This window comes from Pleurodeles waltl, chromosome 8 (genome assembly GCF_031143425.1).
Source record: "Pleurodeles waltl isolate 20211129_DDA chromosome 8, aPleWal1.hap1.20221129, whole genome shotgun sequence".
In the NCBI taxonomy this organism is placed as follows: Eukaryota; Metazoa; Chordata; class Amphibia; order Caudata; family Salamandridae; genus Pleurodeles; species Pleurodeles waltl.
This window is the reverse complement of record NC_090447.1, coordinates 11,763,204-11,779,841: the sequence shown is the minus strand read 5'-3', so window position 1 is coordinate 11,779,841 and position 16,638 is coordinate 11,763,204. Positions and strand designations below refer to the sequence as shown.

General features: G+C 47.2%; 1 protein-coding gene across 1 annotated transcript in view; it reads right to left on the bottom strand.

The window, feature by feature from the left end:
• Positions 1–8,197, bottom strand: part of LOC138249031 (pepsin A-like) — a 37,807-nt gene extending 29,610 nt beyond the window's left edge. Inside the window, exon 1 of the mRNA XM_069203090.1 lies at positions 8,079–8,197. Coding sequence (XP_069059191.1) covers positions 8,079–8,131 — 53 coding nt within the window. The 5' untranslated portion in view covers positions 8,132–8,197. The remainder of the gene's footprint in view (positions 1–8,078) is intronic.
• Positions 8,198–16,638: the final 8,441 nt, after the last annotated feature.

Genomic DNA, 16,638 nt, shown 5'->3' with positions numbered 1-16,638 from the left:
CAAGAGAAAGAGAGAAAGAGAGTGAATGACAGCGACAGGCAGAAAGACTGAAACAAACAGCCACACATAGGGAGGAGAACAGCGAGAAAAGGAGGGAGTGTGTGATGGGCTCAAAGAGAAGCAAAAAGAGACACAGACAAACAAGCAATGGAGAGGGGGCGAGGAAGCAAGACACGTGGAGACAGAAAGAAAAAGAAAGAGAAAAAAGAGCAGTAATATTCAGGCCGTGGTGCTGGAACACTCGTCGGAGTGGGGTGCGGCCACCAATGTGGGGTCACTGAAGTCAATCCAAGCATCACACTAAGAACGAGTGCAACACATGAGCCACGCCCATTCTGCAGAAGAGTGCTGCGGGTGTGGTGTATAACTGTTAGGGTGGTGTGGAGCACATGGTCACCCATGTATTACTGAAGTACTGCGTTGTAACACACAATCAGTTTTACCGATAAACACAATACAGCACACAAACAGCAATATCCATCACTGAATAAACTGTTTTGATTTACATTGATCCCCCTATAATGTATGTTTCCATCATATTAAGGAATTACAAAAAAGTGCCTAATGTGTGCTTGCCTAGCCTCTGATATAATTTGAATAATCTGTACAGTTTGTTTACAGGTATTTAATGTGTTAGAAACAAATTGATATCCCACAGCCTTTCCTTTCTTGCTCCCTGTATCCCAAGGTTGTTACATAGTTCGCTTTACAAAATACTCTCATTTTAGAGTCAGAAAGATTTAACTATCAATCTCCATGTTAAAAGAATAAGCAGCAACTTGACAGAAGACACAGCCTGACATTCAAACTCTGTATTTGAACAGACAATAGATGTGACAAGATGAAAACAAAATGTAAAGGCATCTTTATCGCTCATTCACCTCCTGAACTCCAGCATGATTATTCTGGGGTGCTGCAGCATTCCCCACACTGAATCTGAGTGTCTTTCACGGGACTCTGTATAGCACCTTCTGGGCCCCGAGCACTACGAGCCAGGCTTGTACACAGCCGCCACTTCAGCATCTCTTCCCCTAGGACATGTGACTTATGAATGGCAAAACCATTGTAGTTCCTGATGGACTTCATAGAACTGTGACGTATGTGTTAGAGTGTGATGAAGTGAATGCAGAATATAATGCGGAGTTCACAGCTACACGGAGATGAATAAAGACATGTAATACCCAGCTCTGTGTGTGGTGTAGACATTGGCTGGTACCCAGGCCGGGAAGACACTAGAGACCTCCTACAGGCACTTTACATCAATGGATCATGCAGCATCTCGAGGACAGAATCAGAACCACTTTTGAGGCCTCTGGGACCTTGAAGGCAGGTCTAGCCACTTCATGGCACGCAGGGTCGCAAAACAACAGCCATTCGTATTCAAGGGTACAATAGCAGGAGTCTTGGGGCTCAGAGTATGCGGAGTCGCTCCCCCTAAATGTGGATCACAGCAGAGTCCTGGATACCAGATAAAGGAGGGTCCTCTACCGAGCTCACACACAAGAGGGAACCCAAAAACAGGAGGGCGGATACATCAGAGACTGCAGTGGAGACCTTGCAACGGTAGATGAACCAGATACTCTCTGGAGTGAATGGATGCCAGGGGTGGGTTCAGGGTGATGGAGACCTAGAATTACATAATGGCAAACATAAGTGTGAGGGTGACAGAGGGCTGGCCTGACCTGATACAGACCAGCAACATGGGGGTTCATGTCTGAAGACAAGCGGGTAGATGGCTCACTAGAGGAGAAGGCAAGCTGGAAGATGGCTCACTAGGGGGGAACGCAAGATTGAAGATGGCACACTGGGCGAGAGGGCAGCTGGTATATGGTACACTGGGGGAGTAGGAAAGCTGGAAAATGGCACACTAGGGGGGAAGGCAAGATGGAATATGACAGACTAGGGGAGAAGGCAACCTGGAACTTGGCACACTAGGGTACAAGGCAACCTGGAAAATGGCATATTAGGGTAGAAGGCAAGTCGTAAAATGACACACTAGCGGAGAAGGCTGCCTGGAAAATGGCACACTAAGAGAGAAGGCAATAAGGAAAATGTCACGCTATGAGAGGAGGCAACCAGAAAAATGCTGCACTAGGGGAGAAAGCAACCTGGAAAATGGCACACTAGGGGAGAAGGCAACCTGGGAAATGGCACACTAGGGAAGAAGGCAACCTGGAAAATGGCACACTGGGGGAGAAAGCAAGCTGAAGCCAACCTGGGAAATGGCACACTAGGGGAGAAGGCAACCTGGAAAATGCCATACTAGGGGAGAAGGCAACCTGGGAAATGGCACACTAGGGGAGAAGGCAACCTGGAAAATGGCACACTAGGGGAGAAGGCAACCTGGGAAATGGCACACTAGGGGAGAAGGCAACCTGGAAATGGCATACTAGGGGAGAAGGCCAGCTGAAGGATGACACAATAGGGGAGAAGGCAACCTGGGAATTTGCACACTAGGGGAGAAGGCAAATTGGAAAATGGTACGCTAGGATAGAAGGCAACCTGGAAAATGGCATACTAGGGGAGACTGCAAATTGGAAGATGACACACTAGGGGAGAAGGCTACCTGGAAAATGACACACTAGGGGAGAAGGCAGGCTGGAAAATGGCACACTAGGGAGACGGCAATCTGGAAAAGGGCACATTAGGAGAAAAGGCAGTCTGGAAAATCGCACACTAGGGGAGAAGGCAGGCTGGAAAATGGCACACTAGGGGAGAAGGCAATCTGGAAGATTGCACACTCGTGGAGAAAGAAAGCTGGAAGATGACACTGGTGGAGAAGGCAAGCTGGAAGATGGCACACTTGGGGCTAAGGCAAGTTGGAAAATGACACACTAGTGGGATAAGGCAACCTGGAAAATAGCACACAAGAGAGAAGTCAACCTGGAAAATGGCACACTAGGAGAGAAGGCAAGCTAGAAGATGGCACACTTGGGGAGACAACAGCCTGGAAAATGGCACACTAGGGCAGAAGGCAATCTGGAAGATGACACACTAGGGGAGAGAGCAAGCTAGAAGATGACACACTATGTGAGAAGGAAGCTGGAAGATGGCTCGCTGGGGGAGAAGGCAGCCTGGAAAATGGCACACTAGTTGAGAAGGCAAACTGGAAGATGACACACTGGGGGAGAAGGCAGCCTGGAAAATGGCACACTAGGAGAGAAGGTAATCTGGAAGGTGACACACTAGGGGAGAGTGCAAGCTGGAAGATGACCCACTATGTGAGAAGGGAAGCTGGAAGATGGCTGGCTGGGGGAGAAGGTGAAATCAGAGTTCATCTCTTTGAGGTACTTATAACTGGGTGGTGTGGTCTGCTGACATCCCTCCTCTGTTCCCCGAGTACCCTGAGTGATTGATTGGAGAGTGGACCTGTGTTTACATTGAAAACAGCTTTAAAATGTGCATGTGTGTTACACAAGGGCCAGTGATTAATTTGTGAAAGAATGAGTGCCAGTGCTTGAAGCTCTGTGCAGATGTCTGCGGCCGGGGCACATAAACTTTGGCCCTACATATACCAGAGCTAGTTATTTTAAGACCACCGCATACCACTTTAATTCACTAATGAGACATCCCTTGCCCCCTTTTCTCATTCTTGCAGGTTTCTGCTTTCTCTCTTTGTGACGGGTTTCTGTCTTTCTCTTCCTCTTCCTGTGTTTTCCCGATCAGTGTGTTTTCCCTCTCTTGATCTCAGTAAATGTCTGATGTGGGGAAATAAGTGTCAGTGGCACCAGGGCTTTCGGTGTGCCAGGTCTGTCCGGGACTCAGACCCAGCAGTGATTCCAAATGAACATTGAAGCGGGTCCCTTTGGAGCCCTGCATTCACGCCTGTTACTTCACAGGGAAAACAACTGATTGATTTCTGAGCTATGAATGTAAAAATGGTAAAATAATCCATGGCATTCCTGTTCACATTTCACATCCTTCACTCGATCTTGCATTTCCTAGGCATGTTTGCTTTTCTCAGGATGTTGTGTGAGCAGCATGTCACTCTTGTATAGTGCAAAGTTTGAACTGAGCCGCCACCAGGTGTTTATAAAGGGCCATGATTGAGAGCTCTGGATCTCAGGCAAAAGGTGGCGCGAGTTCCTCTCAGTGCAGTCAGTGGGCCACAATGGTGTTCAGAAAACATGGCCATCAATCCCTGACCCTCTGCAGAGTGCACAGATCAATGGTTACATACACCAGTTGCAGCTTTGAGACACATGTGCCTGAAGGAAGTACACAGGTGGCAAAATACTGAAAAAGCTAAATTTTAATGAAATGCAGCGCGCACTGGTGAGTGTGTGCGTTGTGTGTTTGTAGGTGGTGAAGTGGAGGAGAGGCGAGGAAGTTCATGCCAGACAGAGTTAAAACAGAGTGCTGAAGAGGGAAGAGATGAGATGTGAGATCGGCAGATGAAGGATTTCAGAAAGATGTGGAGAGAAAAAGGGCGTCCACGTCTAACACAGACTGCTGAGGAAGGCGGTGTGAAGGGACCAATAGGGGTGACTGAGACTCTGAAGATCACTACCCATTCCACAGACCCTAGTAACGTGTCATTCACAGGCTCATCATTTTAGAAATGAAACCATTTTGACATTATTTCATTTACAACAACATCATTGTTGTTACTCCTTCATCTCCAACAGCTAACAACCACCTGCAAAGCCAAAACTCCTGCCTTGTTTTAAGTGGGTGTCATTCAGGTTATACATCTGGATGAAATAACAGAAAGTTCAGAAAGGCATCAAAATACCGGTTGGTAGCACTCCAAGGGAAGCCCTGAATTTTAGTTGACATTTTTATTTACATAAGCCACGCCCCTTCTAGCCCCCCCCTTTAAAAAAAAATCCACTTAAAGGCCTAGGTGGCCCCCACACACAACTATCGGCTCAAATTAAGCACTGCCAGGGATTGTTACTAAGCAGCCTGAGTGTGAGCAAACACAGCACTGGGCGGGTTATCAGTTGACACCAGGATCACGTGCAGAAGTCCGGTTTCCAGGCACTAGTTCCTGCAGAGGCTAGTGGCCACGCACTGGCCAGGAGCCATAGACTGGTATCTTCTAGCCCAAGACATGGGACCAGGAAGCCCTGGACTATCTCTGTGCTCATCTGCCACCAGAGAGGCTGGATAACAATCCTGAAGTCTAGAAAATATTTAAAAAGTATTACTTCATTACTCCAGAAAACATGATCTTTTCTGCAGTTTCAGAGAGCTCATCCTTGATCCGAGGGCATTGCAGCTCCAGATTACATTGCACAACGTCAGATTGTGTTTTTTGATTTTGAAAAGGGCAAATTAAGGACCTGATGGAGATCTCGGTGGACGGAATACTTCGTCACAAACGTGACAGATTTCCATCCGCTGCATTACAATGTCCATAGGATATAATGGGATCCTAATATCGCTGGCAGGATATCTGTCACGCTTCTGATAGAGTATCCCTTCCGCCAAGATCTAAATCAGGTCCGAAGTGATCTGCCCAGAAAACAAGGAAATTGAAACAACACCAGGACCCAAACTCAAGGCCCCAGTTTCCAAGCCGACAGCTCCTACCAGTAGCCAGGGGTGTGGAGGTACCACGATCCTTCCATATCTCTGGGCGCCACAGACACAGCTCGGAATTTGTGTTTAGGTTTGTTTGTGGGTGAGAGAGACAGAAAGCGAGAGGGAGAGAGGGAAGAGAAGCAGAGAGGAGAGAGAGGCAGCAGGAGAGGGAGACAAAGGAAGAGAGGGCAAAGAAGGGGGGCCATGGTGTTGTGTACACCGTGTGTGAGAGAGAGAGAAAGTGGGAGAGAGAGAGTGTGAGAAGGAGAAAGAGGGAGAAGAGAAACAGAGAGAGAGAGAGAGAGAGAGAGAGAGAGAGAGAGTGGAACATGGTGGGAGACGGAGAATGGGGAGTGGGATAGAGGGAAAAAGGAAGAGGGAGAGAGGGCAAAGAAGGGGGGAGCCATGGTGTTGTGTACACCGTGTGCGAGAGAGAGAGAGACAGAGAGAGAGTGTGAGAGGGAGTGAGAGGGAGAAGAAAAACAGAGAGAGAGAGTGGAAGAGGGTGAGAGACAGAGTATGGGGAAGAGGGAGAGGGAGAGATGGAAAAAAGAAGAGGGAGAGAGAGTGCGAGAGAGAGAGCAGGAGAGGGAGACAAAGGATGAGGGAGTAAAGAAGAGAGAGGGGTCATGGTGTTGTGTACATTGTGTGAGAGAGAGAGAAAGTGAGAGGGAGAAAGAGGTGAAGAGAGAGAGCAGAAGAGGATGAGAGCAGGTAAGGAAGAAGAGAAAAAGAGAGGGTCAGAGAGATCAGTAGAGTGAGGCGAAGCAAGAGGAAGACTGAGTGCGAAAGAGAGAGAACAGAAGAGGAGGGAGAGAGAGGGGGTTTGTGGTGTTCAGTACACCATGTGTGAGAGAGAAAGAGAGAGGGAGAGAGAGGAGAGAGAAGATGGGGAGAGAGCGACAGAGAGAGACAAGAAGAGGGAGGGAGAGAGAGGAAGGCAGAGACAGAGCGTGAGAGAGGGGGAGTGAGGAGAGTACAAGTGGGCGAGAGAAGGAGAGAGAGGGGAGCATGGCCTTCAGAACCTTGGCCCAGATTTACGAGCCCCCAGCGCCTCCTTGCCCCACTGCAGCGACATTTATTACGCTAATGTGGCCCAACGAGACTAAAATCGCTGCGTCAGATTTACAGAGTGGGGCAATGTATGCATTTTCGCCACTTTATAATCCCTGCGCCACAGTATACCTGCACCAGGCATAATGTATTCGAGGGGGGGTTACCCTGTTAGGGGGGGCCCAAACAATGGCGCAAACAAATCTAAAAGGTTTCTTTGCACCATTTCTTTCAGCATTTCTAATGACTGCTCAAAACATGTGTTAAAAGGGGCACCCCATTATTTACAATGGGCCCCCATGTACTGTTACAAGTTAGCACCAAAATGTTGGCGCTAACCCCGAACAGTACATCAAATGCCCCCCATCGGTCGCCATGGTGCGTCGTCATGGGAGGCGTTAGGGGTGCATGGAAAGTGGTGCTGCTCACTTTTCCTAAATCTGCCCCACTGTGTGCCAGCCTGTGTGTGACGTTTGGAAACCATTGCTGTGGCTCGAGGCTGGAAGCGTGCGGGCTGCTTTTGGTACTTGGGGCCGGTTTTATAGCAGCGCAGCAGTTTTAAAAGCACTGCAGAGTTCCTTGTATATCCAGCGGTTTTCTGGCAACAATAACAGCGACAGAATAACTCTGGTGATTAATGTACCGGCTGGAGAGAGATCGGGGTGTTGTCTAGTAGCAGGTTTGGCTCACCTAAGGTAGCAGAAAGGGTTAATACGCCTGCTGCAAAGAACGTGTACTGTGCAGATCACAGAACAGTATTTTATGCGCAATGCCCAGCGGGATGCTGCTTTTGTCACAGAGATCATTGTGTTACTGTGCAGTTCATAAGTTACAATCACAGTCTAGCACAGTGAGCTATGAGCTGCCACCAAGGAGCTGCAAGGAAACTGCAAGGCACAGGCTACAAAGTTATGTTTTTTCGAGTCTTTGATTATCCTAATTTAGCTAAAAAGGGTTTGTTTGATAGAAATAAATTATTAGTAAACTCAACCCTAACCACTGTGTTAGGTTCTGATCTTGATTTTGTGCTTCCCAAGCATTCCCTTTCCTAATGTAACATTTTCTATAAACTAATGTACTCACCTACGAGTCATTGTCTCTGTAAGTGTGCGGGATTTAAAGTGCTCCAAGACCCTACGCTGGTAAGTGAGGCGCTATAAAACAAATGGAATACACGTGAGAGGAGCTATGGATAGATGAGGGGCCCTTTTAGAGGGTGATGTTGAGGGAATCATTGAAGAACCCCAATAAAGATTGCTGTATCCTGGTGCTCTGTGACGTCATCGTTTACTATGCTTTAAAACCGAATACAATCGAATATATAATGACAAATGCGTGTGGAATGTACCCCATTTGCCATTTTCCCCAGATGTTCTTGGATGGGCCCGAGCATGCCACGTGTGCCCCTGGTTCCCCGCAGATGACCTGTCACGGGACATCTGGAGCCGGAAGAGGGAATACCAGGTGTTTAGTCACGAATGATGGTAAATACTCACTTGACCAGGGCCTCGGTCGCCGCCACCAGCGCCAGAAGAAGGAACCACCTCATGTTTCTTGTGCTTGGCTCAAGGTCCAGGAGATGAAGGGAGGTGGTGTCAGGGGCTCCTTGTATACCATAGCGCCCTGACGTCCCTCACAGCGCTTACAAAGCCACAGAGAAGGCAAACAGGGGAGACACACACCCAGCCCCTTTGTCAGGGCCCGCGCCTAGACGCTTATCAGCTCGAAGTTCGTGTGATGCTGAGAAACGCACACTTACCTCTATAGTCCTAGCTCCACGCTCGTGACCTCTGACCTAGGGTGTGCTTGAGTGCACGAAAGACCTCACCTAGTGCTGTGTGTGCACACAGAGAAACCAAACGTGTCATTGGCTGCGGCGGGAGTGCTTTGTGGCGGGACCTCATTAATTCTCACTTTTAGGTTTAAGTAAATCTAGCTGGGTGTCTTGCTAAGTCCAGGGAGGATTATCTCTGCTGGGTTCTTTATAATGTGCATTGCTTTGATGTTCGCATGTTTGTCTCACACAAACTCACGTCACTCTCCGGTGCCCAGCCTGGGGGTTATTCACCCTTATCGGCGGATGTGACCACTCCAGGCCGAAGCATCTTTGAAAGGCCTTTAATGCACCATCCCATTGTGTGGTCCTTCCATGAGCTTCCAGCTTCAGAGACCAGCCCTTCCCAGCGGGCTCTCTGCCCCCCTTGAGGGACCAGGGTGCCAAGGATGTGCCCTGCCCGAGCCCTCACCACGTGTGGAGACCACTCAGGCAGAGGACCAGAACACAGGCCTCACGGGGCAGCACCAGGCCTTTCACGATCCCAGCTCTTCAAGCCGGCCACGAGGTGACCTGGCGCAGGACAACATATTCATCTGAATGACACGTGTGCCAATCTGTGTTCTCATTGGCTGTGCCCTCTCTTGGGCTCCGAGAGCAGTCTGGTGCTTCCATTGTTATTGCCAATGTAGTGTGGCGTGGTCTTCATCTGCCTTGATTTTAGGTGTGTATGTATGTATGCATGCATGTATGTATCCACACACGTATGTTTATGTATATATGGGTGTATGTATGTATGTAAGTGGTATTTAGGTTTCACTATCCCAGACATTGGGCACTGGAGCCATCTGTAAGGTCAAAGGCAATGATGACGTCAATGAGGTGCTAAAGAGGTAGTTATGCTTCAAGACTGGGCCCACCCCATCTCTTCAGATCTCGGTTGTGAAAACTGCTTCCACTTCATCTCTCCGGTTCTGAGACTGGTTCCACGTCATCTTTCAGATTCTGCGTTCTGAGACTGGTTCCACTGCATCTTTTCATGTGTCGCTTCTGAGACTGGTTCCAGGTCATCTCTTCAGGTGTCGCTTCTGAGACTGGTTCCACGTCATCTTTCAGCTTCTGCGTTCTGAGACGGGTTCCATGACATCTCCTCAGGTGTTGCTTCTGAGACTGGTTCCTGGTCATCTCTTCAGGTCTCAGTTCTGAGACTGGTTCCATGTCATCTCTTCTGGCCTTGAACTTCAGGCTGATTTCACATCATCTTTCTGGATCTGTGTACTGAGACAGTTCCACGTATCTCACAGCTTCTGGGTTCAGAGACTGGTTCCAGGTCATCTCTCCAGGGCTGGGTTCTGAGACTGGTTCCATATTATCGCTCAGGTTCTGGGTTCTGAGACTGGTTTCACATCATCTCTCCGGGTCTGTGTTCTGAGACAGTGCCATGTATTTCACAGGTTCTGGATTCTGAGACTGGTTCCATGTCATCTCTCAGGTTACTGGTCCTGAGACTGGTTCCATGTCATCTCTCAGGTTCTCGGTCCTGAGACTGGTTCCATGGCATCTCTTGTGCTCTGTGTTCTGAGAATGGTTCAGCATCATCTCTTCAGGTCTCAGTACCCACACTGGTTCCTTGTCAACCCTCCAGGTCAGTACCAAGACTGGTTGCATGCCAGCCCTCCAGGGCTGAGTTCTGAGACTGGTTCCACATCAATCTTCAGCTCTCAGTTCTGAGACTGGTTCCATGTCATCTCTTCAGGTTTCAGTTCTGAGACTGGTTCCACGTCATCTCTCAGGTTCTGAGACTGGTTCCAGGTCACATCTCCAGGTCTGAGTTCTGAGAATGGTTCCACATCATCTCTTCAGGTCTGGGTTCTGAGACGAGTTCCACATCACCTCTTCAGGTGTGGGTTCTGAGACTGCTTCCATGTCATCTCTCACATTCTGGGTTCTGAAACTGGTTCTGCATCATCTCTCTGGGACTGAGTTCTGAGTCTGTTTCCACGTCATCTCTTGAGGTCTTAGTTCTGAGACTGGTTCCACATGCCATCCCTCCAACTATGAGTTCTGAGATTTTCTACATCATCTCTCCGGGTGTGAGTTCTGAAACTGGTTCCACACCAAGTACCTGGTATATGCCCAGCATCTCTGTAGGGCACAGCCATCAGCCATTAACACAATCCTCTGCTGTTTTGGTCCACCTGGAGGTATGTGTATGAATAGTGATGTGGTTTTATCATGGCCAAGAGTGTGGATTATGTAGGGTGGTTGTGTCTAGTGTGATTGGAGTGTCCCTTGTGTGCAGTGTGGTCTTGTAAACAGGTGCCTAATGCATCCTGGTGGTGATCCATACACATGTCACGCTTGATGGATGGTCTGCATTGCTTCATAGTTGACTCAATGAGAGACTTTGTGTTGCCTTCCATGTTTGAGCTTAAGACGTGAACTCATGTGCTTGAGGCTTCTTGGTGTGTGATTGTATAGAGTAGGCTCCTTGCTGATGCATGAGATTAGAGAGGGAGCCTGTGGATCTTCTTATCAGAATACATGTTTCTTGCATCAAGACTTGCTCTTTCTTTTCAGTGTACTGCTTGTAGGCTGTGGAAATTGTTACTTTTTTGAAGTCTTGGTGATCACTAGTGGCATAGAAAAGATGTGAACTCGAGTTCCAAATTCTGGGGACCTGAATTAAAAAAAAGATTTTACTGAGGGGTGACTGGATGCCTGTGAATGAATCTGACACGCTAGGATGGGAAGCCGCTGATAAGTGTAGATTTTATAGGTCCTTGACCTGTATTTGTTCATTGTTCAGAAGGGATTTCGGTGGAGAGTGAGTAAGCACTGTAGAGTGTTTAGTGTGTGGTGGTGATATGGATCCTTCGACTAGGTGTGTAGATGTTATTGTACATGTAGATATAGTAATGTCCCTTGATACAAAAGTCAGTTTTGAATGCACTGAAGTCTTTGTGGGGGGAGGGTACAAGGCCTACCTAGAGATGCTCTTTCTAGTAAAACGGGACCAGGATAGGAAGACAGGTTATAATGTTCTGACATGTCAAGGGCAGCATCAATATATATGCGTCCATGTGTTGGGATGTTGAACGAGCACCATAGGCTGAGGTAAGTGTGAGAGTATCAAGGCGGTCTTGTCACACAGCTTCATACAAGTGTTATCCTAAGGTATTTGGACAATACTTGAGGTGTCAAGACGTCCGCTATGAGTGGGGGTGGCCTCACAGTGTGTATATGAAAGGAGGGCCGCTTGATGATATTGATGACTCTTTTCTTTGGTCAACTCAGTAGTTGGCTTGTCCGGAATAGCAGAATATTGATGGGAACAACAGCATTACGAGAGATACCTGCATGACGCAGACCCCTACTTATCACTCTTTCCGGGCATTCTCCATCTCCCCGAGACAAATGTCACTCCTTCGTTGTATTTCCTGTCAATTACTTTCAGAAACAGGAAGGCTATCTTGAATATTGATATAATTTCTCTTGCGAGGGCTTGTCTGCTTTCAATCTCTCTATTTTCAAAGTTCCTCCGTTAAAAGAATACATCCCTGAAATGATCTCATGTCCACAAATGCATCACCAACGGGGACATATATATATCTCTGAAGAGCTGAGGGAGGAATTTCATGTCTTCAAAGCCATGCTAGAGAAGAACCTTCTCGTTTGAATCTGACCCGTGGATCCATAGTTGTGAGTCCAGAAGCAAAGAGCAGCTGGTTCAATGTCAGCAATGATGTTGAGTGTGGATAAACCCCAGACATGCCCCAGTGACCCCTCGCTCCATCTGCTTTAAGGTAGATATTGACGTGCTTGGCCATAGTGTCCAGATACAGTACTTGGGATCCTTCAGAGGGCCAGGATTGCACCTGTCACAGGTCAGCCACTACTCCTGTTTGTTTCATGTGTTTGACGACTACTGCATGGCCAGTGCTGTCCAGGGTATCTGTGAAATCAGGCACACTTAAACAATAGGTTCATATGTGCACTTTATGTGAAAAGTCTCAATTTTTCACTGCTGAGTAAAAATGCTGCAGCTTCATCAGGACTAAAGACAGCTTTTTCACCAAAACCTAGTGACATTCTCGCTGCTCCTTCAGTGAGTTCTAATGGTTTGTCTAAGACTTTACACAGTCCATCATCAACACCACATGTTTATCCAACCAGTGTAATGATATTGGTAGATAACTTTCTCAAGTGGCTGAAGGAAATGTTGTGGCCCAGACCGGCTTGTACATTTCTCATACAACTACTTGTGTAGTAAAAATCACAAACATCAGACCGGTTCAGGCAACATCTCAAGAGACAGAATCCTACCTGGCAATTTACATTACTGTGGATATTGTTCAAGTTTTGCTCACTCACCAGCACTATACCAGAGTAGTCACTGGCCATACTCCGTTTTATTAAAATCATATCATCTTTTATCATGCCATTGATATCTGAGGTAGGGGCACCAATAGCTACACCAGAATGAGGTAATCACAGGTAACATAAATGTCTCTTGGGGCCTGGTCAGCAAGTGACCACAAAGAGGGAGGCATTACACTGCACAGACTGGACTTGCTTAGTGCACAGCACAGCTATACTCCAGCTGCACACAAACAGTGTCTTGGTCAGAAGACAGCCATGTGTGTTGTTCAACCCCTGCCAAGGACTGACACACTTGACATCAGTAAACCTGAGCCCAGATCCAGTGAAGATCTTGGTAGATCCATAATGCAGAGCAGAGGCTTTATTAGAAGACCTTAGCTGCTGGCTGCAGGCTATGCCCCAGGCTTTGCTGAAGAGAAGGTGTTGAGTTATAGAGATGCCATGTAGACAACTCGTCAGATGACTGCCACGAGTAGGTATGGACTACTGGACCACAATGGTGGTGGTTGTTTTTTTTTGCTTCTGGTGTCCTGGCAGCTGAAGGCCTTTCCTCTGCAAACCCTGATGTAGTTGACTATCATGGCATAAAGGATGAGCAAAGACTAAGAACCCAATGATCAAACAACCGAATCAATAAATCACCATCCTGCTCACTGTTTGTCTTCTTTTGTAGAAAAAAAACAGTTTTAATAACACAGAGTTATGATATACTTTACAATCACATAGATATCAGGTTAACTTTAAAATATTTCTCTCAAAGACCTGTAATAAAACGCTGCACCAGCTCTAGCACCGTCCTACCTACTTGACACTGTCCTCCAGGTCTAGGGCTGTTCTTACTGCAACTCAAATTCAGGGTATTTTTTGGCATAGGTGCAAGTTTCACAAAGGGGTCACCTGTAGGCAACCAGTAGATCAGTTCATACAGTTCTTTATCTAAAGAGTTTAACTTAGTTACAGTCTCTCAGTACAGTCATGTCTTGCATGTTATCTACTCAGCTAAGGATGCAGCTTGGCAGGTGCTGGAGGTGTGCATGCTGGCAAACAACTTTAGAGACATGTGTGGTGTCACTTCAACAGCAGCATCAGTACTGCTCCTCTTTATCCCGGATCACTTCAGGTGTCCTCTGGACAGGCTGCTCCTGTGAGTGCTTGCCTTCATCCGTTGTAGCCCCAGGAAGGTCAGCCTGGGCAATTGCATCCCCTGAGCCAGGGCAGTTTTTCTCACTTTGGAAGTAGGGGGGCCTCTGAATATTTGCAGCACACTGGCAGTGGGTATTAAGATGCGGTTCTTTTTCATTTCACCAATAGAACTGCACGGTAAGACTGCAAGGCAACTCGTAACACAGGGGTATCCCTTCAACAAAGCCACTAGCTAGTCGGCTTCTTTTGAGTTTTCCACTCACTGGGGACACAGCTGGGTTCCTGCACCTGGACAGACACTATTCCTCCTGGGCCAGCACTTTCCTTTTCTTCTGAGGAGACAGGCAGGGTTCTAGGTCCCAGGCAGAACCACAGCTTCTTCCCCATGCTGTTAACGTCAGATGACATCCCCTCACCTCTGAGAGAATGGCTGTCAGACTGTCACCAGCCCTGGCTGCCCAGCAGATCTTTATGTAATATAATGAACACACCCAACAAGGGTGGTTTGGGTCCCACTTTTATATTTGTTTTTCAGACAGGGAGCGTGGATCCATTGTCTATTATCTGAAGACAATGGACAATGGTGGTTACTTTTCAAATGTTATTTTCCGGCTGCAGTGTAGACACAGTCTTTGTGCAAGGTGATGGCTCTCACATCAGATTGTGAAGATCCAGGCTCCAAGCAGGAGTGTCTAAACATGGGCAAAATAAAGTGTGAAAACTCTACAAATGGCTGTTTTCAGCCTTCCTGAAGTAGTAATCAGGGGCAGTCAAAAGGGCAGGTCCTTTCTAGATTTCACACCTTTAACAAGAGAATTAGCAGTTAAAACCTCTCGCCCCCACCATCAACAAAATGGCAATGCTCAGGAGTATCTAATCAACAACAGTTTTCTCAAAGGTTCTTACAGAACTTCTATTAATAGCCCTAACTCCATTGTCCCTCTTTCCCATGTTTGGGTCTGTACAGTCTGCCTCAAGGACAGAAGCAATACACCCCCATTGTTTGTGCACATCCTCCATCTTGAGCCATGCAAACCAGACCCAATGCAAAAAGGATCCAACTGGTTCCAGCTACCATATCCACACTGCACACAGTTTCACTGCCATGTAAGTGCCACATACTATAGACATGCACCTGATGTACACACAGGATGTCAATGCAAGGGTCTGGGTGCTACACTGAAGTGGACATTTTAACCAGGAGGGGCCAGTAGCACACACAACCACCTGACACACAAAAAGGGTTTTACAAGGACTATTACGTCACAGAACAGGCACAGAAAACTGCTGCTCCAGCTTCGTTTCAACAACTCAAGACATGGAGAGTAGCCCCATTTCTTCAAAAAGAGGACATGCTTGGTGTGTCCCTTCAGGTCACAGAAGCATTTCTGTACCTTGGCATTACCAGGGGCAGACCTAGTTCTCAGCACACGTCTGGACTTACATGATAACTGAGCCAGAAAGAATCAGGATAGCAGATTCATATAATAGTGGGTCACTCAGGGCAAGGGCATTGTATACATCTGTATGAGCTTGCGGAGAACATTTATATCCCAACAGAGCTATATCAAGATGGTGTTCTATCAAACGATCCAGATTTTTATATCTATTTGCATTCAAGTCAACATCATACTATTGAACACCAACAAAGTGTCAAGCTAAGTAGATATGGAGTTAGAATAGTAAATGCTTACTTCTAAATGTATGCCTACTTGGCTGATATGCTAGAAGTTGAAATTGTAGAGTCACTATAAATGTGCTTCAATAATCAAGCTCAATATTTTGACATATAACCACATGACTAATCAGGGCATTGGAGGATTGAAAGTTATTGACATGCTAAAGGGAAAACAGTTGTTCCGAACAAGCTCTAGTCAGCGCCATATGAGGATGTTTAAAAAGAAAGTGTCTTTGAAGGAGCTCTGTTCGCTGAGGGAGGGCAGAAAATCTTAACCACCAAATATGACCTGACATGAGTTATAGAGGAATTAGGTCACATTCCTTTAATCTTGGCCAAATGGGAAAAAAGGTGGTTATTCTGTGGGATTTTGCATTGGTAAGGACTGACTCCTCATAAAACAATGAATTCTGCAGGTGTTGTGGGCAGAGATCTTCCCCAAGGCAGCTCCCTGTGAAGGAACCAAAGAGTCATAGGAACCATCCACTGTGGGAGACTACAAAGCCCCAGCTGTGCATCAGTGCATAGATATGTGTCTGTTGAGGCTTTAGCCACATAGTCACCGAAGGGTGCCCTGACCACTATATCTGCCATTGTGTTGTGTTTATAGAACAGACTGGGACACAGAAAGAAGTTGATGCAGGGACTATGATACAAGGAACTCATAACACAATGGGGTACTCAAGAGGTAGCACTCTACAATGTAAACAGCTGCTTGGTAAGGTCAAGACTAGGGGTGAGCAGAGCTCGTGGAGTTTTACTCTGCAGAATTCCCTAGAGTTACATAAAAACTCTGCAAGATTCTTCGGAGTTCTACGAGTGGGTGCAATTCTGCATGTCGAGCTGTTCACACTGAGTTTCAGCACCGGAAGCTTGCTCTGTGCTGTAAAATCAGTGCTAATGGTGCTGAGCGGTGCGCCAGAGGTCGCTACTTCTTTTTGCCACTCGAGTAGATTTTCATCACATGCAACAGCTTTCTCAATGCGAATGGTCGCGACCTGCAGCAACCACCCGTGCTGCGAAAATGTCCCCAGGTGGCGTTCTAGCCCTTGCAAATTGCGCTAGGGGATGCAAATTC